At 44.1% G+C, this 24,231-nt stretch overlaps 1 protein-coding gene across 2 annotated transcripts in view; it reads left to right on the top strand.

Annotated features, from left to right (window-relative positions):
• The window catches only part of LOC121292014 (lysophospholipid acyltransferase 2-like), a 66,220-nt gene that overhangs the window by 17,553 nt on the left and 24,436 nt on the right, over positions 1 to 24,231 (top strand). Inside the window, exons 2-3 of one of the 2 annotated variants that reach the window (XM_041213757.1) lie at positions 1,564 to 1,709; positions 18,613 to 18,690. In XM_041213757.1, the coding sequence (XP_041069691.1) occupies positions 1,564 to 1,709; positions 18,613 to 18,690 (224 nt within the window). The remainder of the gene's footprint in view (positions 1 to 1,563; positions 1,710 to 18,612; positions 18,691 to 24,231) is intronic. The other variant, XM_041213758.1, reaches the window with a different exon arrangement.

Raw genomic sequence — 24,231 nt, 5'->3', positions numbered from 1 at the left:
GAATTTCTGTCAAGTGTTGCAGGGAATTAATGAATCACAACGTTGTGAAAACAGACTTGTGTTGCAATTCACTCATATGAGAGAGGAGATTATTGAGAAATATTAATGTTATGTAACATTTAGAGGCAAAAATGAATGAGTAACCTTTTGCCTGTTCTCTCCCATAAAATGCAAATTGAATGTACTTCATGATACAGGGCAGAATATTTAGCTCGGTGTGTGGGCGCGTGCCCGACCTGCTTGAGCGTAAAGTAGCGCGTGATGACATCAGGTGGGCATCCTGACATCATGCCGCACTCGTGCGGTATTTCGATCGGTGGGCGCCCACTGACAATGAAGGGGGCAATTAGGCCCATTAAAGTTCCAGTTGTCCCAGATTTTTCATGGCCTGTCCAACCTTTCGGTTGGTGGACCGACGAAACCAGTCCGACTTCTTGATGAAACCTCATCCAAGGGCGGGATGAGGTTTCTGTTATTAAATTTCAAAAAAAAAAGTATGGACAGAATTTTCATCGTCTATATGTTCAGGTGACTAATTCTGATGCATGGACATTTTTTTCTGGATTTTAAAGTCTTTGTTGATCGCTTTTAAATTCTCCAGCTGCCTGAGCCAGCTCTCTGCCTTCAGGGAGCTTTCATTCCGCGCTCCCCTGAGCTTACGTCAGCACCTACCCTACTCCCACCCCCCACCCCAGCAGCGCTAAGCACTTCAGTGCGTGTTTCACGCTGGCTGGCTGCTAATTCCCCAGCCAGCGTGACATCGCGATTGGGGGCCAATCATGGTCAGTGGTCCTTTCCCTGGCTGCTCCCTGGCCTGCCAATCGCGTGCAATCGCCGAACTAAAAAAACCTGTCTAGGATATAATTGTTTTTAAGACAATAGCAGCAACAACAGCTCGCATCTATATAGCCCCAAGATTTCACAGGAACGTTATCAGACAAATATTCGACACCGCGCCAGATGAGTTATGAAAACAGATGACCAAAGCTGGATATTAAATCCAGTGTCTGGTGGTCTCAGAAGACAGTGTCACTGCCATCTTGCCAATTCTCACCCAACGCCTCCTGCTCTCACTGACCTACACTGTCTCCTGGTCTGTCAATGCCTTGATTTTAAAAATACTCATTCTTGTTTTCAAATCTCTCCCATGGCCTCATCCCATTCTATCTCTGTGACCTCCTCCAGCCGTACAGCACTCTGAGATCACTGTGTTCCTCCAATTCTGGCCTCTTGTGCATCCCAGAGTCTTGCCACTTCATCACTGGTGTCTGTGCCTTCAGCTGGCTGGGCTCAGAGTTGTGGAATTCCCTCCCCAAACCTCCCTGCCTATTTACCTCTCTCTTCTCCTTTAACAAGAACCTTAAAATCTACCTCTTTTACCAAATGTTTAGTCACCCGTCCCAATCCGTCATCACTCAGTGCCAAGTTTTCTTTGATAACACTCCTGTCCTCGCCTTGGGACGTTTTACTGAATTAAACACACACAGAGATAAATGCAAGCTATTAAGCCAGTTCCAACCCACAACATCCCAAAGTTACAAAGTTTTATTTTTCGTTTCACAGGTAAATTTTGCAATGTGCCAACTGTTTGGACTGCTCGCAGCTTTTTTATTTCGTAACTACCTCCACCCGAGCAAGACCAGCTACACCATCAGGCATGTGATAGTCACCCTCTTGGGTCTTCACTTTGCATTCTTCTGCTTCGGCAGGTAGGTCGTCCTGTTAACTCGCTCTTGCAAACCAAACTTTTCCATTTCGAAAGCCTGGTGAATAAAACCAGAAGTTGGTATTGGAAGCTTCTGTAGCTCAGGGCAAGAGACCTGTCTTCACTGAACTGCTGAGGAACCAACTTTTTGGCTGCTTCAAGCACTTAGTTGATACACTTGAGTCTCAATTTGTGCCACACACAATAAGTGTACAAATTAACCTTGGAGAAGGTGCAGTGGAGTTTTATTAGAATGGTTCAGGGATGAGGGATTTCAGGAGCGATTAGTGAAACTTGGATTGCTCTCCTTAGAGCAGAAGAAGGAAGATTTAATGGATGTGTATAAAATTGAGGGGTTTTGATACAGTAAATAAAGAGAAACTGTTTCTACTGGCTGCTGGGTTGGTAACCAAAGGACACAGATTTAAGATTTGCTAAAGAGCTAGAGGGTGAAATGAGGACAATTTTTTTTAGCAGTAAGCAGGTTTGATCTGAAATACACTGTCTGCAAAGGTGGTGGAAGCAGATTCAATTGCAATTCTCAAAAGGAAATGGGAAAGGGAAATTTTCCAGCATTATAGAGAAAGAGTGGAACTAATTGGATGGCTGTTTCAAAGAGCTGGTACAGTTACAAGGGAGTGAATAGTCTCCTTCTGAGCAGTATAATCTTCTGATTATTCGTCCTGTCAAATCATGCCCCATATCATGAACAGAGACAGGTAAGCAACTTGGTCCTAAATCCCCGTCAGTGTCTCTATTGCCTGGATGATAGGCAAAGAATTCATGACAAAAAATCGTGAGTGTGAGTGTACTGGAAAATAACTAGCACTCAAGAGATTTCCTAAGAGGACAGGTGTAAAAATTGGAAAAAAGTACATGGAGTGTAGACTTTAGGCACTTCATTTCTTGTTTCCTCTGAATTTTCCAGTAACAACCCTAAATTCTGATAGAAACTATTTTGGAATTCAGTTAGTGACACATTTCTGAAAATGTGGGGGGAAATGAGTCAGATATCTTAAACAGGAAACAGCCTTTGAATTGAAATGCTAAGCCCAAACATTCTATCAGACGGACTTCTGGAAAATATTTAGTTTCCTTGGTTTCTCCAATCTCAGCTTGGGGACTCCATGGAGTCTTTCAAAATTCCATTCACCTGATTCCAAAGAGATGATTGAAATTACCTCCAGCATACAGAATACTGTAGATGATACAGGGATTCATATGTCACACTTGGCACATTTAGAGTATTGCCAGGGCCCACAGTTGGAAAGACACTCATTTCCTACAGCTATTTCTGTCGATTTTAAGATGCATTACTTCATAAGATGTAGTGAGATAAACTCGTGTCTCATTGGCAACGATACCCTCATCAGTCTGTCATGAGTATCGTCCGCTTTGCTTTGTTCTCAGGCCACATGACTTACTCCTACTCCCATATCTTATGTATACTGTATGACATATCACTAATAGCAACAGGAATTTTCGCCAAACAGAAACGCACAACTTGTGGTAACTAGGGGTATAATCCCTCCATTCTGTCAATCGGGGGTCATGTGATGTACTGCGGGGGATCCAACCAGTGAGCTTTTAGTGTGGGCAATTGGGAGGTGGAGCTTCCTGACGAGAGTCCTGGCCAAGTGTGAAAGCACCTGTAAATCTCTCTGTAATAAAACTTAACTGTTTCTTGATTAAACTTGTCTGTGCTGTTGAGTCATCACAATTGGTGACGTGGATGGGATCAGCTCTAACTCTGCACCTTGCCCTGTTACTGTGAGTACATTGAAGTTTTAAAAAAAAAAGTTACTCTCCAGTCATGCCGCTCTCTGGCAGAACCGATCCTTATGATACGACTGTGGAAGACAGGAGCCAGAATGTTGAGTGCCTTGGATTTTACTTCGTAACAAACGAGATTACCGTGGAAGAAGAGCAGAAAGCGATCCTCTTAAGTGTTTGTGGCAGTAAAACATACAACCTCATTCATAACCTGATGGCCCCGAGCACATCCAATTCCAGGTCCTATAATGAATTAGTGGATCTTGTGAAAACATACTTCCAGCCGAAGCCATCCGCAATAATGCGATGTTTTAAATTTAATTTAACAGTTAGGGTCCCAGGGGAGTCCATCACAATCTGTCATGAACCTCAAGGAATTAACAGAACACTGCGACTTTGGGGGCACATTAAATGAGATGCTGCAAGACCGATTGGCTTGTGGCATTAAGGATGGTGCCATACGGCCAAGGTCGACATCAACTTTAAGAGCATCCTAAAAATCTCCCTCGCCATGGAAAGTGCTGAGAGAGACTCACAGGATTTGCAACACATGGAAAATGGCGCCGGACTTCATGTTGGGCAGGAACCTGTCATCAAGCATGGAGCAAGAGACAGACATGCAGGATTGAAGTGCGATTCAATGTCCGCTGTGAGAAACATAAAAAATCTGAGCAAAAACGCTTCAGCAGCGATTTCAAGACAAAGTTGCTGTAGATGTAGCGGATACCTGTAAATTCAAAGAGGCAGAGTGCCTTTTTTAAAATATTCATTCATGGGATGTGGGTGGCACTGGCTGGGTCAGCATTTATTACATAATCCCTAATTGCCCTTGTTCAGAGGGCATTCGAGAGTCAACTACATTGCTGTGGGTCTGGAGTCACATGTAGGCCAGGCCAGACAAGGACAGCAGATTTCCTTCCCTAAAGGGCATTAGTGAACCGGATGGGTTTTTACAACAATCAGCAATGGTTTCATGGTCATCACCAGACTCTTTTATTGAATTCAAATTTCACTATCTGCCATGGCAGGATTCGAACCTAGCCCCCTGGAGCATTACCCTGGGTCTCTGGATTACCAGCCCAATATCACTATGCCACCACCTCCCCTGTCATAAGAAGAGTCACGTGATTAGACAATGCTGGACAAAGTTAAAGCTGTCTGCAAAACAGCAAACAAACATGATAGAAGTAATGGGTACGGTAAAGGCCGAGGCTGCTGCTGCTGATGTTCACTCCTTATATAATGTGACTGCTGTGAAGACTGAGCCTATTGCTGTAACAATACAAGTTAATGAGAAGCCACTGAAAATGGAAGTGGACACAGGTGGTGGGTGAGCACACTTTCAGGTACCTTAATGAAGGAAGACAGCCAATAAACCTGGAGCAGACAACCGCTAAATTAAGAAAATACAAGGGAGAATCTATTCTAGTAAAAGGCATCACCACAGTCCCAGTCTCTTACAAGAGACAGATAGCCCAGCTGTCTGTAATAATTGTGAAAGGAGATGGACCCAGTCTTTTAGGCTGAGACTGGCTACAGAAGATCAAACTCAACTGGTCTGACATATTTCACCTAAAGTCAGATGGAGTTCCAGAGCTTCTAAGAAAATGCAACATGGTTTTTCAGGATGAACTAGGGAAGTTAAAAAGCATGCAGGCCAAAACACATGTGAATCCACAGGCGACACCTCAGTCCTTTTAATGCAAGACCTGCACCTTATACATTGAAAGAAAAGGTTGATGCGGAGCTGTGCCGGTAAGAAAAGCTGGGCATTATCCGACCTGTTCAGTTCTCCGAATGGGCTGTGCCCATAGTTCCAGTGGTTAAGCCGGACCACATCGCTTGTATCTGCAGAGTTTATAAATTGACCATAAAGAAGGCAGCCAAGCTAGACAAGTATCCTATCCCAAGGATTGATGACTTATATGCCAAACTTGCTGGGGGCAACTCCTATACGAAATTGGATATGACCCACGCTTACCAGCAACTAGGGCTGGATAGCATATTGAGGGAGTATGTAACCATTAACACACACACAAGGGCCTCTATCAATGCACCCGTCTACCCTTCGGGGTCTCGTCGGTGTGCGCTATCTTCCAGAGAACAATGGAGAGCCTTTTGCAAGGACTCCCATAAGTGATTGTCTATCTATATGATGTCCTCATCAGGGGGTTAACCGAGACAGAATACTTGATCAACCTGGAGGAGGTGCTAAGGAGGTTCATGGAGGCCAGCATACAGTTAAAGAAGGAAAAGTACACTTTTCAGACACCAGAAGTGACTTATCTAGGCAAGAGGGTGGATGCCATGGGATTGCACCCAGTAGAAGATAAAGTTCAGGCAATAAAAGATGTGCCATCACCATCTAATGTAACAGAACTCAAGCCCTTCCTGGGCATGATCAACTACTATAGCCGCTTCTTACCAAACCTATCAACTATGTTGGCACCGTTACACCCATTACTAAAAAATGACCATCACTGGTCTTGGGGGTCACATTGTTGCATTTGTCATGTCTATCTGTACACTACAACCCATAGATAGAGTTGGTATTAACATGTGATGCCTCTCCCTGTTATCCCATATATGTGTTATCCTGTAAAATGGAAAATGGGTCTGAAAGGCCTATTGCCAAGTCTCGAGAACCCTCTCCACAGCCGAGAAGGGCTATTCCCAGCCAGAAAAGGAAGATTTTTCAGTGGTATTCGGCGTCCAGAAATTCCACCAGTGACTGCATGGTTGCCACTTTACCATTGTGTTGGACCATAAACCATCAATGGGTTTATTCAGCGAGGAAAAGGCCATTCCGCCAATAGCATCAGCAAGGATACAGTGATGGGCTCTGACATTATCTGTGTGCGAGTATGCTTTTATGTATTGTCCTGGCCTGCACATTGCAAATGCAGATGCACTCAGTTGTCTCCCGTTGCCGGACAGTATTGTGCATACTCTCGTTCTGCAGGAATTAGTGCTATTATTGAATTTCTTAGGCTCTTCGCCTGTGTGTGTGAAACAAATTAGAAATTGGACGAACGGAGATCCAACATGATCAGAAGTCAGAGACTTTGACTTAAAAGGATGGCCTGACTTGGCTGTCTCTGAAGAATTGAGACTGTTCCATGTCAGACAAATGGAATTAAGCTGCCAAGCTGGGGTTTTGTTGTGGAGATCAAAGCGGTGGTCCCACCACAAGGCAGAGAGCTGCTCTTGACAGAACTTCATAGTGCCCATCCGGGCATATCAAAAATGAAAATGCTTGCGCGCAGCTATTTATGGTAGCCAGGTATTGATGGAGATATTGAAAACATGGTTAAGCACTGTCTCCACTGTCAGCAACAACAGAAGTTGCCTGTCCCAGCTCCTCTGTATCCATGGGAGTGGTCTGGTCGACCTGGGTTTGATTACATATCGATTACATAGGACCTTACATTCTTTGGTACTCTGTTCTTGTTAATTATAGATGCATATTCCAAATGGATGGATGTATATGAAGTCAAGTCGTCAATGTCAAACGCAACTATTGAGAAGGCACCGCTTTTACCAGCATAGAGTTTCAGAAATTTATGGATTTGAATGGAATCTGACATATTAAAACAGCCCCTTGGCATCCCTCATTGAATGGTCAAGCCTAGAGGGCAGTACAAACTTTTAAGTCTGGAAGGCTATCGGAAGGTATTCTGGACCCTCAACTTTCTAGGTTTCCTTTCAGTTATTGTACAACACCACATTCGACTATGGGTTTAACACCTTCAGAGTTATCAATGAAACATCTGGGTACACATCTACATCTCGTCTTTCCAAACTTAGGGAAAGTGGTGCAGAACCAGAGTAATCAGAAGTTTAACCATGACATGTACTGTGAAGCTCGCACTTTCAGTGTAGATGACATGGTATACGTATGGAATTTCAGCAGCAGATCCTGTTGGGCTCCTGGAGCCAGTGTGTCAGAGACTGGTCACTACCTTACCAAGTACCAGTGGGAGATAGAATACTCCAAAGACACACAGATCGTATTCGTGCTGGAGAGATATTCCAATAATCAACTGATCCAACCCGTGATTAATGTTGAACTGTCAATTCCTGAGGTATCTGATCGACCTAGAATAGACATGCCAAATGTCGCTGAAGGGTTGTCAAATCCTGAACTGCCATGTTCTGATGATGTGTCTCATACTACAGTTCCAGACCCTGTCGATCCCGTTCAGGAACCTCCAGTGGTAGAGCTACGCCGCTCCAGCCGTATAAGAGCGCCTCAGAGACTTGATTTATAATCACCTGAAATTGTACATATGTTTGTTGGATTGTTTAAGTCTTTTCCTGTAAATAGAAATTGTAAAAAACTAAAAGGGGAGGAAATGTGGTAACTGAGGTTATAGTCCTGTAGTAATTATAGTTTTGATAAACATAGGACTGTAGCTTTAAGAATAATCCTGTGTTGTAAGATCACATGATCTGTATAAACCAATGAGTTAGCAGCGTGGGAGTATTTCTTTAGTTATAGAGTTTGCTGCACACGTAGTTGCTGCTGCTGTCTTGTAAATAAAGTTCAATGTTTCCACCGAGAAAAGCTGCCTGGAAAATCAACTCTATAACAAACTGGTGATGAGGATAAATCAGAAGCTATACAGCAATTGACTATCTAAGATAATTAAAAAGAAAGGAAGATATACTCATCCGAGATGCCACAGTTTGGCAGAATCGATCCCTTTGAACCAGCCACAGATGACTGGTCTCAATATATCGAATGTCTTGCGTTCTGCTTTCAAACCAACGAAATTATGGGGGCGGAAAAAAAGAGAGTGATTCTTCTGAGTATTTGTGGGAGCCCTTGATTTGAAGACTTTCAGTGAATTAGGAGACCTTGTTAAGGGACATTTTCAACTCAAGCCCTCAGTCACAACACAGAGCTTCATATGCAGTTCACAGAATAGAAACCCAGGAGAGACCATTGCTACCCAAAACAACGAACAGAATATTGTGATTTTGGTGAAACCCTGAATGTAACCATTGTAATAGAAGAACACACTTTCAGATGTTTAAATAAAGGTGCTCAACAATTAAATTTGGAACAAACATCTGCCAAGTTGAAAATGTACGCAGGTGAAGAAATCCCAGGTAAAAGGTATCACCAGGGTACCTGTTTACTATAGACACCAAACAGCGCAACTACCAGTGATGGTATTAGAAGGCAGAGGACCAAGCCTTCTAGGTCAAAATTGTTTGAGGGAAATTAACCTTGATTGACCAGTGAGATTTCAAAAGGAAGCTGGAAGAGTTCCTGAGTTGGAAAAGGAACAAGGCACTTCAGATAGAGCCTGGAGAGTCCAAGGACCGTAATGGGATGATAAAGGAGTGTGTAGCCATTCGGCAGTCTGAAGAAATGAAAACGGTTTTAAACAATGACATAGAAGAACAGCAGGAGAAACTCAAGGAGACTCTGCTGAATGACAGTTCAAGATGAAGCGAATGAGTTTCGCAAAGAAAAGGAAAACCTGTTGAAAGACATTCACACATTACAAGGATCTCTCAGGTCAAAGTTTGTATCTCTGGAAAATTACGAAGAGAAACAGGAAGAATTCAATATCACTCTGAAAAACTGAAGAACGAGTTGGCAGAGAAGGCGCAACAATGTCCAAGGTTCCAGGAGGAAGCCAACAGATACAAAAAGGAGGCAGTAGAGCTGAAGAATCAGCTGAATGAAGCTAAAGAGGCCTTGAAAGGAAAAGCAGTAGAACTTTCCAAGATGTGAGTAGATAATGAAATCATGGGTAACTCAACTACTGAACAATGAGAAGTTGAGATTTCACCTGAGAGAAGCTGACAGTGAAGTAAAAAAAAGGCTGAGACTAAGTTCTATGGTAGAAAGAAGAAGACACGTAGGGAGAGGATGCAGAATTACAGATGAGGTGCCGTCTTTGAACAAGACTAAATCTGATACTTCCCAATTTGGAGGGGAAGGTGGAGAAATGTCAAGGGAACCAAAAAGCGACTCATGATTTGCACAGCCACAAGCAACAATTTGCTGTTGGAAAAGCAGTATATGGAAGGAATTTCGGTGGAGGACTGAAGTGATTACCTGGTAAAGTAAGCTCTGTGCCCGGACCATTGTCGTACCACCTAGAAGTGGAGGGCCAGATCACACGTAAGCATGTGGGTCATTTAAGAACAAAATGATCTTCCACCTGTAACCATTGCGGAACCTGCGGTTCCTGATGAAGTTGCTCAACCAAGGATAGACATGCCCGATGTCTCTGTCGAAGTGGAAGACACTGAACTGCCTGTGCCTAATGAGGTACCTGATGTTAATGTAGTTCCAAAGAATGTGGTTCCTGCAAAAGAGTCGGACGTCATGAAGCTACGACATTCCACATGGATCAGGAAACCATCTGAAACACTGAACTTGTAATTTCATGGCCTGTGTAAATATTGTAATGTTATGAGATAAATATCCTTGTAAATACAAAATGTACAGAAAAGTTAAAGGGGGAGGAATGTATTAATTATAGTTTTGATTAAACGTAACACTGTAGTTTTAAGAATAATCCTGTTGTAAGATCACATGATCTGTGTAAACCAATGAGTTAGCAGCACAGGGAACATCTAGGAGGGAGTTCTTCTTTGGTTATAAAGTTTGATGCATGCATGCAGTTGCTGCTGCTGTCTTGTATTTAAAGTCCAATGTTGCCACCAAGAAAAGTTGCCTGGAAAATCAACTCTCTAACAAGTCCCTTCTGTCATTCGGGAGTCACGTGATGTACTGCAGGGGATCTGACCAGTGAGCTTTTAGTGCGGGCAAATCAGGAAGGCAGAGCTTCCTGATGAGAGTGCTGGTCGCATATGAAAGCACCTGTAGATCTCTCTCTAATAAAGTCTAACTGTTTCTTGATGAAACCTGTCTGCTCTGAGTCATCACAGAACTGTACCCTGATTAATCCAAAGCACTGAATTATCAAATCCTCTCTTAGTTACTGGATGCAGAAAACCATTATTTGCCCCTGTTCTTAAAAGGCTAGTATCATATTCTTTTCATACATGCGCATGCCTTTAATAGGGCGTCAATCCCATTTATGACAAATTGTGGAACTGAATGCTATAAACCTGGTAATTTCTGAGCATACTTTACTGTAGTGACTGCATTTCAAAAATATTTCATTGACTGTAACGTACTTTGGGATCTCCTGAAATGAATGGCTTTTGTTTAAAAATAACTAAAGAGCTGGGTGGAATTAATGCTTGAACAAAAGAGACCATTTGACTTTTAAAAAATTATTTCATTGGATGTGGGTGTCACTGGCAAGGCCAGCATTTGTTGCCCACCCTTAATTGCCCTTGAACTGGGTAACCTGCTAGGCTATTTCAGGAGGTAGTTAAGAGTCAATCACAACGCTGTGAGTCTGGAGTCACATGTAGGCCAGACCCGGTAAGGACAGCAGATTTCCTTACCTAAAGAATGTTAGTGAACCAGATGGTTTTTTTAAAAAATGACAGTCAATGGTAGCTTCATCGCATCATTAGTGACATGATCTTTAAATTCCAGATTTTTTTTATTAATCAATTGGATTTATTGTTTAATTGGATTCAATTTCCAGCAGCTGCGATGGTGGATTCAAACCCAGGTCCCCAGTGTATTAGCCTTGGCCACTGCATTACTAGTTCAGTGACATTCTCCCTGAACTTGAACTGTAAGTCAAGAAAAAATACAGCCAAAGTATAATCATTTTTAGTGTCAAATCTTGCTTTTGTAGAATGTCCTTCCACGAATTCCCTCATTTAGTTTTCCTTGTTGTTCTTGCTTTTCTGATACAGATGGTTCCACGGAAATAAACCATCTTAAAAGCAATCAGAACAAAAGAAACAGCAATGCAAAATTTGGACTGCAAAGTTTCACTTGTGTCTGTGTATGTAGGTGCATGTGCCTGTGCATGTGTGCGTACACATGTTGGTGTGTGTGTGTTGCATGGTGAGAAAGAATATGTTTCATCACTGGTTTAAATGTATTATAGGCCTTAAAGCTTCTCATGGTTGCTCAGTGCTTATTTGCTTAGCTACTTGGCTAAATATTTTTAGCTGACATCATCGTGTGGCCCTGGCTGAGGTTGCTGACATCTGTCATCCTATTCACTGAAGCAGCTGCTAAAGCAGCTTCCTTTTTGAAGTAATTGAAATATACTTTTTCATTTCCAATCTTTATCCTTCCTGACCCTCCCTGTACTCCCCCACTGCCGCTAAATGATGTCACACAGCATTTTGCTCTCTCAATAATTAGCTGTAAAATGCTCTGTGATGGCCTGATGTTGTGAAAGGTCTTATATAAAGGCAAGTTCTTTCTTTTATTTGTTTCAAATGGTTCATTGGTGTTCTAGCCAAGGCCTCCCTGGGAGACTGCGGGGACAGAACCACATCTTCTATTCTCTGGCATAAGCCATTAGTGTGTTGTATCATCTTAATGCACCCACTCTCCCCTACCCCCACGCACCCCCACTCCCCACCCACCCCATGAAGTTCCCAACCCTCCAGGATTGCCATGGAATCTCCAGGAATGAAGGATTAATCTCATGGACACAACTAAGAGCAATCTTGAGGGGCATTAAAAAGGAATTGTGTTTTTTGTTTATTTTTGCTTGAACTCTTTTGATTATTGTTTATAGAAATATTGGTGATTGGGTAATGTTATACCCTGTGAAGGCATTTCCTATTCATAACTTCAAACATGGACTGTGTTCTGGAAGCTTCTGGGACTGTCTTATATTTTTTTTAAATGGACACTTGATGGCTGCCAATGATCAGGTGAATTTTGCAACTTCAACACAGACTATCTCAAACTTCTGGAAAGTTCCTAATCGAATCACTCTAAGTAGTGGGTTCCTCCTTGCATGGACATGCCTGTACAGCATCCCTTTGTGGAACTCACACCCAGCATCATTCATAGTTTACTCCAAACTCAGAATCAATGGACTTCCAGACTTCACATCTCCAAGTTTACAATTTAACAAAAGAAAGCTGAAGAGACCAGTTATCCACAAGTGAGTGTGAAAGACCACCATCTATCTCTTATTGTGTAGTAATGGCTTCAGATTCCAGTCGGGCCTTACTTACTATCCCATTAGTGAGATGCAAAGTGGGTTCACATCAGCCTCCAGCAGGATTGGCGTTCCACCATGGCGGATATCATCAGATGATCCTGCTGGGCTTACATGCCGGCATGAAACCAATTTTTGGCCCCTTCGCCTTATTGTTTCCCCACCCCCCCACCCCCCACACCCCACCCCAGCCACCATGACGCCCGATGCCAACAGGGACGGAAAATTCCATCCTTTGTTTGGATATATTCCTAGAAACTTCATCAGGTGACCTCCATCCCCCCAGTAGCCTTTTCCCACTGTTACAGACTGGGTCGGGAGTGAACCAAAACCCTTGTACCCTTTCCCTCACTGTCTGTAATCAGTGTGGTTTTTGGAGAGGAAGGTGCATGTTTGTCTTAGGCCCCGGATTGTGTGGTCAATTTAAATAACAGCAGCAAGCATTTGAGTGTTTCAATAAAGAGGATTATTTATTTATGCCTTCACTACAAAAGTCTAAACACTATATCAATCACTCAGTGCATGCACATATATACACACACACACACACACACACACACACACACAAGAAAAAATGCAGTTAAAGAGAATAGTGTACATTTACAAAAGAATTGTTCATTGTTCATGTATCTGGCTCATTGTGGGAGAACAGTCATTGCAGGCTCTGATGACTTCAGAGTGTTCTCTGGAGAGCCGAGGCCTTGAGGGCTCCGGTTTGCTTTGTCTGTCCTTCTGTGGGCCTGCTGCTCCCTCAGTGGTGACAGAGAATGAGGTTGAAGGGGTCACAGGCAAAGGGGACTCAGAGGGAGACGACAGCCTCTGAGATTCCTAAGTGGATCACCCAGGGTATCCAGCTCCGCTCCTCCTCCCTTCGGGTGACCGAGGGCCCCGGTTTGAATCCTTGAGGGGATGGAACACCTGGAGGGATGCCGAGGTGCCCCGTTTCTCTCTTATGTTGCCATTGCAGGAACTCACCCATGGCTACTGCAATGGAGTGCAGGTCTCCATGCACCTTCATGTTCTGCTGGACCAGGGTCAACATGGCATCTGCCATCCATCCCATGGAGACCTCCATATGCGCACATGTGTCCACCACTTCATCAGAGAGCAGACCGATGCACACCTCCAGGTCGTGTGCCACTGTGTTGAGGGCTTCCCACATCCCTGTATGATGTTCTTCTGCCTCCTGCTGATTCTCCATGATGAGTTGGAAGGCCAATTCCAGAGGTTCGTCATCTGTGTTGGATCTCACAGATGCCTCTTCCCCAGCAGCCCTCCAAGTGCCGGGGAGCTCGGCTGAACCTGCCTCCTTCTGCTTCGGACATATGTCCTTGTGGTGACCACCAGATTCCAAACCCGAGCCTGCTCTAGGTCTAGGTCCCACCAAGTTGTGCGTCTCTGGGGTGTGGGTAAGTGTTATGATGGGTCCTCCAGGCTGCTTATTTCCAGCTCTTCAATGAAGGAGGTGTCCCCTTGGCTGGAGGTGAGGACGAGGATGGAGCTGAGGGACTGGCTGGCTGAGGGTGCCGGTCGCTTGGCAGAGCTCCCTGTGAAGCAAAGTAGAGATAATTAGTGCATGGCAGCAGAGTCAAAGCAGGAGAGAGGGAGCACTCTTAGTTTCACTGAGAGAGATGATGTGGTGAAGGATTCTCATGTGGGTGTTCACCGCCGACCTCACTGTCACTGCAGGCACAACCCATGTTCTTACTAGTCAGTGCAATGGCACTCTCCTCAAAGTGAGTGAGGGGCTTAATGTGGCCACACTGCCCCCAGTCTGGGATCTCTTCCTGCTGTTGTGAGCTAGATTCTCCTGCATGAAAACAGAATGTGAGCAGGACACAAGGCACTGCATGGAATGTTTGCGTGGTGAGCGGAGCCGTGGATGGGAAGAGGACACAAGCTCCAGAGGGTATAAGCCTGATGGAGATGTGTGGGTGTGTGTGAGAGTTAGTGGTGTTGTCCCTTGAGGTGTGAGATCCCTGTTGATGTGTGATGGGTTTGTAAGTGTGTGAGTTGAGTGATGAGGTAGTTGACTTACCCTGGCCGAACGGATGAGACTATTCATCCTCTTCCTGCACTGGATGGCTGACCTCCTCTGTGCTCCTGTGGTGCTGACTGCCACTGCCACCACTTCCCATCTGGATTGGTGACTCTGGTGGACCTCCTGCGGCCAGAGCGAGTGTAGAGGACATCATGGTGGCCTTCCACATCAGCCAGCATGTGCCCCAGAGAGGTATCACTAAATGTGTGGGCTGCCATCTTTTTTGCTTTCAGGGTCATCTGTCGCCTGGACCAGTCCTGGTCTGTAGACATGAAGTAGGTATGCGTTCTGGTGCGCTTTAAGTATGGCACCAAGAGCGAGGAAGCGCTAAGGTCATGGCGTGGCGGGCAAATTTGAGCGCGTCTGCCAGCGAGCCGGCATGTTCCCCATGAATGCATAATTAATAAGGTGGGATGCAGCAGGAATGGGATGATATAGCGTGAAAAGCCGCCATTGCGGCCTGCAGGTATAATGTCCTTTTTCCAACCCACTACTACACTTGGAGCAAATCTGGGATAATTCTGCCCAAAGTCAGCTATATTTCCCCTTCTTCACTCCTGCCCCACAAATCCCACCCCCCCCCCCCCCCAATTAATGACTGACTGTTACATTTCCTATTTGCACCCTCTTTAGTTGGTAGCGAGGGGTAGAGTGATGGGGTGCATAATCTCCAGGCCAATTCCTCAAAGTGCTCTTGAAAATATTGCCAAAGAGAAACCTGATTCTTCAGCTACACTTCCCAATGTATTTTCATCACCATTCTAACGAGATGTTCAAAATGCATCCAGATGTTTCTCCCTGTTGGAAAGCAGTTGGTACAGTCCCCCATCTGGCTAACTGTACTTAAAGGGGTACTGTAATACCCTGAGCAAAACACTGTTTCCTCAGATGAAGTGAAAGGCTATGTATCTGTTTCACTATGAGGTCATGGCGTGTGTTGTGTGTTTGATTTCTGGCCAACAAGTAAATTATCTAGCCACCTTTAACAAGGGTAAACCCCCTTTAATAACTTGGGCAGATGAATATGTTGGCTGTGAAGAGGACAGTTATTTGCTATTCATACATGGGATGTCAGCATCAGTGACAAGTTTTATTGCCCATCACTAATTGTCCTTGAGGAGGTGGTGTTGAGACACTTTTTCCTGACAACCGAATGACTTGCTAAGCAATTTCAGAAGGAAGTTAATAGTCAATCACACTGTTGTTGGTCTGGAGTCACTTATAAATCAGACCAGGCAAAGACAGCAGGTTTCCTTCCCTAAAAGGCAATAGCAAATTGGTTTGTTACAACAGTACATTTATTTCAAGGTTTTGATCCTAGCTGATTAATTTCAGATTTATTTAATTAACTGAATTTAAATTCTCCAATGGCTCTATCGGGATTTGAACTCATGTCTCTGAATTATTAGCCTAGGTCTCTGGTTTACCAGTCCACTAACATAACTACTATGCAACATATGTTCAGTGGGCAGTGAGGAATTAGTTACAGTCAACTTAAACTGGTTGGTAGATGGGCCAGTTTCACAATACCACTCAGCGAATGATGTGATGTCCATTAGATTATAAGGTGTCAACGATGGTCCAGTGGGCAGCACTCTCACCACTGTCTCAACAGGTACTGTGATCACATCCCACCCCAGAGACTTGTATACAAACTGTAGGTTCCCAGTGCAGTACTGAGGGAGTGCTACTTGATCGGAGGTGCTGCCTTTCGGATGAGGTACTAAACATGGTCCGCCTGCCCTGTCAGGTGGGTGTAAAACATCTCGTGCTATTTCAATGAAGAACAGGCGAGTTCCTCCCAGCTTCTTAGTCAAAATGTTTACCTCAATCAACATCACTTAAATTAAATAGATTACCTTGTTATTTTCACATTGCTCTTTCTGGGGATTTGCAAATTGGCTCCTGTATTCCTACATTACAACTAGGACTACATTTCAAAAACCTTCATTGGCCTTAAAGCACTTTGGGACATCCTGCAGACATCAGAGGTGCTATATAAATGCAAATTCCTTCGTGGTCTCTATTAGAATGTTGTACTAGCTGACCTAGCATGAACCCAGTGCTGATATTAGGATATGTCTGGGATTTTTTTTTTTTACGACAATCTGAATGATTTCATTGCTAATGTAAACCAGACCATGGAAAATCTGCTCTTCTGAGTTTTTTTTTGTCCAGATTTATGGCAGATTCTCTTTATTGGTCATTGTTTGATTCCTGTAAACTGAGATTGAGACAAACTATTCCAGTGACTGAAAACCCAGCGGGGCCTTGACACGAAGTTTGGCAATTAGTAAAAAAATGTAAATCCAGAGAGTGAAGAAGAGCCCAAACAATACCTCACACTAGAACTGAGGGGCGGGGCACATCTCCCAACTGGGTATACAACAACAACTTACATTTATATAGTGCCTTTAACATAGTAAAACTTCCCAAGGTCTTTTACAGGAGTGTTCTTGGACAAAATTAGACACAGAGGCACATAAGAGGATATTAGGACAGGTGACCAAAGGTTCAGTTAAAAGAGGTACATAGATCATCATGATCTAAAAGAAAAGAAAGAACTTACATTTATATGGCGCCTTTCACATCCTAGGACATCCTAAACCATTTTATAGACAATGAGGTACTTTTGTAGTATAGGCACTGTTGTAATTTAGGAAACATGCACTGCACAGCAAGATTCCATGGACTTAATGTGATAATGACTGGTTTAGTGAAGTTGGTTGAGTGATAAGTATTGGCTAGAACACGAGGGGACTCCCAAGCTTTTCTTCAAATGGTGCTATGCCCAATTGAGGGGGCAATCAGAGGCTTGGTTTAACGTCTCATCCGAAAGACAGCATATCTGACAGTGTGGCACTCCCTCTGTATTGCACTGGGAGTGTCTGCCTGGATGTTATGCTCAAGTATCTGAAGTGAGGTTTCAAACCCACAACTTTTGACTCAGGTGCGAATACTTGTTTCAGGCAGCCACTCAGGAAAAGCCACCTTTACCATCATCGTGGTGGAATCTGTCATGCAAACTCCACCTGAAGTAGGTCCTATTTTTGTCCTTTTTTACCATCCAAAAAACAGGACTAAGACATCTTCACAGCGTCTAAGAAATATCCTATCCTGGTGCTTCTTGTATACAGTACCTCCAGCAGAGGTAATCTTGAACATCCTGGTCTCCATATGATTAAAAAGTATATCTAAGCTCTGATGAAGGTGTACAAAAGTGTTTTACAAGGATGATATCAGAACTGAGAGGTTATAACTATCAGGAAATACAGAAAAGGCAGGGCCTTTTCTCTAGAAAAAGGAGGTTAAGGGATGCCCTTTTTTAAATGATGAGTTCAGTTCAATAGAGGCAGAAGAGATGTTCCTGCTTGTGGGTGAGACCAAAACACTGAGGGGGCATAAATATAAGATAATTACTAACAAATTCAATGGGGAATTCAGGAGAAACATCTTTACCCACAGAGTGGTGAAAATGTGGAACTCGCTACACAGGAAGTAGTTGAGGTGAATAGCACAGATGCATTCAAGGATAACCTAGATAGACACGTGAAAGGTTCAGAAGGTTATGCCGACAAAGAGTTAGATGAAGAGGGGGCGGGGTGGAGGAGGCTTATGTAGAACATAAATACAAACCGAGTGAACTGTTTCTGTGCTGTAAATTCTATGTATGTAATGTATGTAACCAACAACATCAAGAACAGTTAAGTGGTCTTTCACCCACATGTCCCTGGCATGCAATTAGCTGTCAACTTTGCCTTAATAAAACAATGTCTGTGCTTCAAAAGTAATGGATTGGCTGTGAAGCATGTAGGAATGTCCTAATAAGGTGCTATATGAATGCAAATTCTAGTAATTTTTAGCTCATAGCTCATGGAGCATAAACACCAGCATAGACCAGTTGGGATGAATGGCCTGTTTCTGTGTTGGACAGTCGATGTAATTTACCTTGTTTGACTCCATTACTCAGTGTGATTCAGCATCCTCTATTGAATGTGATTTTTCCATTTCAGTTATGCTGTTCACTTTCTGGGAGAGGTAATCCTACTGTATTGTGTTATGGTGACTGTACATATGAAGAGCATTCACAAGTAAGTAAACATTTCATTTCTCTGAAGTAATGCTAATACTGGATCATTTGGAGTATTGGCTATTGAATTTTTTTTTGGTGTTGATTCAAATTAACTACAAATTCTGACTTTTTCTGAATGTTTGATGTGTCTGTCTCCTGAAGGTCTTGCCATTCACTGGGGTTTAGACTTACTGGTGCCAGTCATCTGCTTAATTGGCTGTTATGCATATCTGAACTTTGGCCATGAGTGTCAGCAGGTCATTCGCTGTGGGACGATGTGTGGAGGGAGTGTCATCAGAGCTGAGCCCAGCCCTATCCATGCATGAGTATTTCCAGGAGATGTCACTGCATAATGATCAGAAACCATTCCTGATGATCCACCCTTTCCACTTTCACAGAATCACAATCACACAGTGCAGAAGAGGCCCTTCGGCCCATTGAGTCTGCACTGACACGTGAGAAACACCTGACCTACCTACCTAATCTCATTTACCAGCACTTGGCCCATAGCCTTTCTTCTCTAATGACAAGTGTTGAGGCCAAAAACACCCCTTTCAGATCAATGGATAGCATTGAATCAGAAAGTTGTGGGTTCAAACCCCCCTCCAAATGCTTGAACACAAAATCTAAGCTCACACTTTCAGTGCAATACTGAGGGAGTCCCCTTTGGGAACAATGCAAGCTAGGGTACTTCCTGTTGTCTGTGCAAGTCCTAATACTGAATGGAAAAGTGTTGGAGAATGTGCGGTGCTTTCTTTATTTAGAACGTTGAATCAGTGAGTGATGAGACCAGCACACATATTTGGAAAACCACAGGCATGTTCCCACTGGCTAGATACTAACAGTGAGGATTAACTTTGAACGGAGCATCAGATTTGCCTTTTGAATGTCCAAAACATTTTTATTTGTGAAGCAGAATCCATTTTAGACTGATTTTCTCCAGTGCTTTCCTTGCCAGTCTGTTCTTCTACAAACCCCTCCACGACCTTGGCTTTACCTCATCCTGTGCCCCTGCTATGTTGTTTAGTTCTGCAGCCCAGATTCTTGTGTTCCATCTCATCCTCCCACCGAGATCAGATCTTGCCCTGTGACCCTTGGAGCCCATGAAGATGCACCACCACAGGACCACCTTCATTTTTATAAATGAGACATTCCTAGAAAACTCATGCAGGTTGACAAGTGTACAGGAACAGCAATGGACATTTAAATTGAACAGACACTGTGGTATTCACTGCTTATGCTCAGACTGTTCTCATGTGTAGGTGGATGTTTAACTGGAGCGAATCAGTGAGTAGTAGAGAAATACTATTCCCTCTGTCATGCAGGTTAATAACCAGAGGTCATACATTTGAAATCATTGGCCAAAGACCTAGAGGGGAGATGAGGAGAACTCTTTTCACTCAAAGAGTCATCAGAATCTTGAACCCTCTACCTGAAAAGATGAGTGGAAGCTGATTCCATAAATAATTTTAGAAGGGAACAGTACTTGAACATGAAAAACTTAGAACCATAGAACCATAGAAAAGTTACAGCACAGGAGGAGGCCATTCAGCCCATCTTATCCATGCCAGCCCGAGCACACTTGTAAGGTTATGGATGAAAAGCAGGGATGTGGGGCTTGGTATGGCTCATCTTTCAAAGAGCCAGCAAAGGCACAACCGGCCAAAGTTTCTACGATTCTAGGATTCTTGCTGCAAATGGACATTGTTCATTTATAACCTGTACAGGGTTCAAACTGTAATCTTCAACCGGGATTTTCTGGTCCCACCTGCGGGCGGACGGGACTGGAAAATCCCAGCCTTCAATGGATAATCCTGCCTTGTTTCTGCAGCCTTTGCCTGTAAAGAATATGTGGAATTCGGTTCAACCCATACCAACCCTGGAAGGCTTGACCGTGTTCCAGTGGAAAGGCCTGATGTTCAGTTGCTGCTTGAATCACTATATCCATGGCCTCAGTTCATTTTGTAGCTGGTTGGGAGCTTATGGTTGCCACTTGCCAGCTGTGGTTGGACATATTGCTGGGGGCTTCACCACATGAACTCGCAGCACAGACCTCCCCGTTCACTCAAACTTCCCTTTCTCCTTCCCATCTCCAACATTTAAATTTTTTAAAAAATTATTTATGGGATGTGGGTGCCGCTGGCTAGACCAGCATTTATTGCCCATCCCTAATTTCCTTTGAGAAGGTGGTGGTGAGCCGCTGCAGTCCAGGTGCTGTAGGTACGCCCACGGTACTGTTAGGGAAGGAGCTCCAGGATTTTGACCCAGTGACAGCGAAGGAACAGCGATATATTTCCAAGTCAGAATGGTGAGTGGCTTGGAGGGAACTTCCAGGTGGTGGTGTTCCCATGTGTCTGCTGCTCTTGTCCTTCTAGATGGAAGTGGTCGTGGGTTTGGAGGGTGCTGTCTAAGGAGCCTTGGTGAGTTCCTGTAGAGCATCTTGTAGGTGGTATACAATGCTGCCACTGTGTGTCAGTTATGGAGGGAATTAATGTTTGTGAATGGGGTGCCAATCAAGTGGGCTGTCAAACTTTGAGTGTTGTTAGAGCTGCACTCATTCACGCCAGTGGGAAATATTCCATTGCACTCCTTGTAGATGGTAGACATGCTTTGGGGAGTCAGGAGGTGAGTTATTTGCGCCAGGGTTCCTAGCCTCTGACCTGTTCTTGTAGCCACAGTATTTATACAGCTAGTCCAGTTCAGTTTCTGGTCAATAGTAACCCCCAGGATACTGATAGTGGGGGATTCAGTAATGGTAATGCCATAAAATATCAAGGGGCGATGGTTAGATTCTCTCTCATTGGAGATGGTCATTGTCTGGCACTCGTGTGGCACAAATGTTACTTGCCATTTGTCAGCCCAAGCCTGGATATTGTCCAGGTCTTGCTGCATTTGGACATGGACATGAAAATGTTCAAGATGAAAATAAAAATAAAACTCCACAGGCTTTGTTTATAGTGCACTGCAGGCATTTTGTATGTCTTAAAGTGTCAAATATGTAAGAGGGTAATTGTTAATTCTGGAGCTGGTGCTGACTGCCCACTCCATGAATGGACAATCTTGGCTGAAATGAATGTTAGATAAAAACCCAACACTGTTTCTTAGCACAATGCGGCTTATGTTTAGCAAATATGACTGTAGATTTACAGTAAGCATAAAGCTGCTACACAAAGTAATATTAAATATTTACCTATAAAATGTCCTTTAATGATGTCATGACTGCATGCCTATAGAAAAGGGCTAATTTCTAGAAAATTGGAATTGAAAAGCAGGGAGTTTATGTTAAACTTGTATAGAATGGTGTCGTGGGGTCATTTATCTGTGAAAGCATGTGGTAGAACCTCGATTTAACATCTCACTGAAAAGATAGTACCTGTAACAGTGCAGCACTACATGAGTACTACACTAGGGGCAGAATTTTACTGGCGGCTAGCAGCCGTTGAGGGCAGTGAAGGGCCTGTTAAATTCCCTGGGTGGCCGTCCCACTGCCTTCCTACCTCATGCTGACCTGAGCGGAACTTTAATTGGGGCAGGCAAGGCCTAGGGTGACCCTCTGGCCTTTGCCCCAATTATTGGACATTAAAGGGGTAAGGGTTGGAAGGGGGTTGCTAACTCACATGCAGAGCCAAGCCACTTCTGTGCTGTCATCTTTGTGACACAGAAACTTTGGATTAATTTGTGCAGAAAGAGAAGCGGTGAAGAAATTCTTCTGACAGCATGCTGACAGCACTGCTGCCTACTCCCACAAACATGGACAGGGGCTGCAAGTGAAAGCCATGGCTCCACAGATTACACTCTCACCCCAGTGTCTAAAGGTTGTGGGCTTGAAACCCATTCTGGCCTTCTGAGCATATAATGGGGGCTGATTTTCCAAGTGCAGCGTTTTTCAGACGGCAGGCTTTCCCACCCCCCCTTCCCGCATTGGGCTCCCCCCTTCAAAGGCCTTCCCTCTGCAGGTGCTCCCTCCCCCACTGGCCTCTCCATCAAGATTGCCATCCCCTTCTCCCCTCTTTGGCCTCACCTCACCTCCCCACCATGAAACCTCCCTCCAACCCCCTGCACTTACCTGGTGTTGGACTCCAGGACTTAGAATCTGGGGACTGCTTGTTATCCCATGAGGACTGATCACTGTTGCCACAGACATTGCTGGGACTACAGACCTGATGGCTAATTTGACTTCCCCGCCGACTCTTTGGGTGACAGAGTGGGAAAGCCTGCCGTCTGAAAAACGCTGCACTTGGAAAATCAGCCCCCATTATATGCTCAGAAGGCCAGAATGGGTTTCAAGCCCACAATCTTTAGACACTGGGGTGAGAGTGTAATCTGTGGAGCCATGGCTTTCACTTGCAGCCCCTGTCCATGTTTGTGGGAGTAGGCAGCAGTGCTGTCAGCATGCTGTCAGAAGAATTTCTTCACCGCTTCTCTTTCTGCACAAATTAATCCAAAGTTTCTGTGTCACAGAGATGACAGCACAGAAGTGGCTTGGCTCTGCATGTGAGTTAGCACCAGCCTCGGTGATTACACTTCACTTGATGTATTCCTAATTGACAAGAGCATTGTGAAATTTCTATTTTGCACATCAGGCAGCTTGCGAATTGCTCAACAGGGCGATCGACATCAGATGAGAAACTCCCTCTGAAATACTGAACAACCTGAATTTCCTGGTTTAATTTAATTTTTCCTTTAATCTTGTCTGACATACTTATTTTGCTGAGTGAGACTAATATTTTAACATCCCTCTGTGCAGACTTGTGGGCACCACGTGTGGTTAAAAACTGGGTTGGGGGCTGATCGTACCCAATTCACACTGAAATCTGACAGGCAACAGCAGAGAGAACCGTAAGGGGATGGAGTAGCATAGTGGGTCATGTTAGTGGACTAGTAACTGAGGGGCCTGGACTAAGAACCAGAGAATGTAAATTCAAATACCACGAAGAGAAACCTGACTAGGTTGATTCCTGGAATGAAGGGGTTATCTTATGAGGAAAGGTTGAGCAGGTTGGGCCCATAGTCACTGGAGTTTAGAATGAGAGGTGATCTTATTGGAACATATCAGATTCTAAGAAGCTTGACAGGGTAGATGCTGAAAGGATGTTTCCCCTCATGGGGGAGTTGAGAACAAGGGGGCACAGTTTCAGAATAAAAGGTCTCGCTTTTAAGACAGAGATGAGGATTAATTTCTTATCTCAGAGCATTGTTAGTCTTTGGAGTTCTACCCCAGAGAGCAATGGAGGCTGAGTCATTGAATATATTCAACACTGAGTTAGCCAGATTTTTGATCTACAAGGGTTATGGGGGCCCATGGGAAAATGGTGTCAGGCCCCAATCAGATCAACTATGATCTTATTGAATGGTGGGACAGGCTCAAGGAGCCTAATGGCCTACTCCTGCTCCTCCTGTTCCCCCCGCTGCCCAAGTCCATCTAAAAGGTACAACTCAAGAGTGGAATGGAATACTGTCCACTTGCCTGGATGAACGTGGCTCCAACGACACTCAAGAAGTTCAACACCATCCAGGGCAAAGCAGCCCACCTGATTGGCCCCATTTTCAACTAATCAGC

This window comes from Carcharodon carcharias, chromosome 19 (genome assembly GCF_017639515.1).
Source record: "Carcharodon carcharias isolate sCarCar2 chromosome 19, sCarCar2.pri, whole genome shotgun sequence".
NCBI classification, from domain to species: domain Eukaryota; kingdom Metazoa; phylum Chordata; class Chondrichthyes; order Lamniformes; family Lamnidae; genus Carcharodon; species Carcharodon carcharias.
The sequence above is the reverse complement of the archived record's forward strand: the minus strand, read 5'-3'. Positions and strand labels throughout refer to the sequence as shown.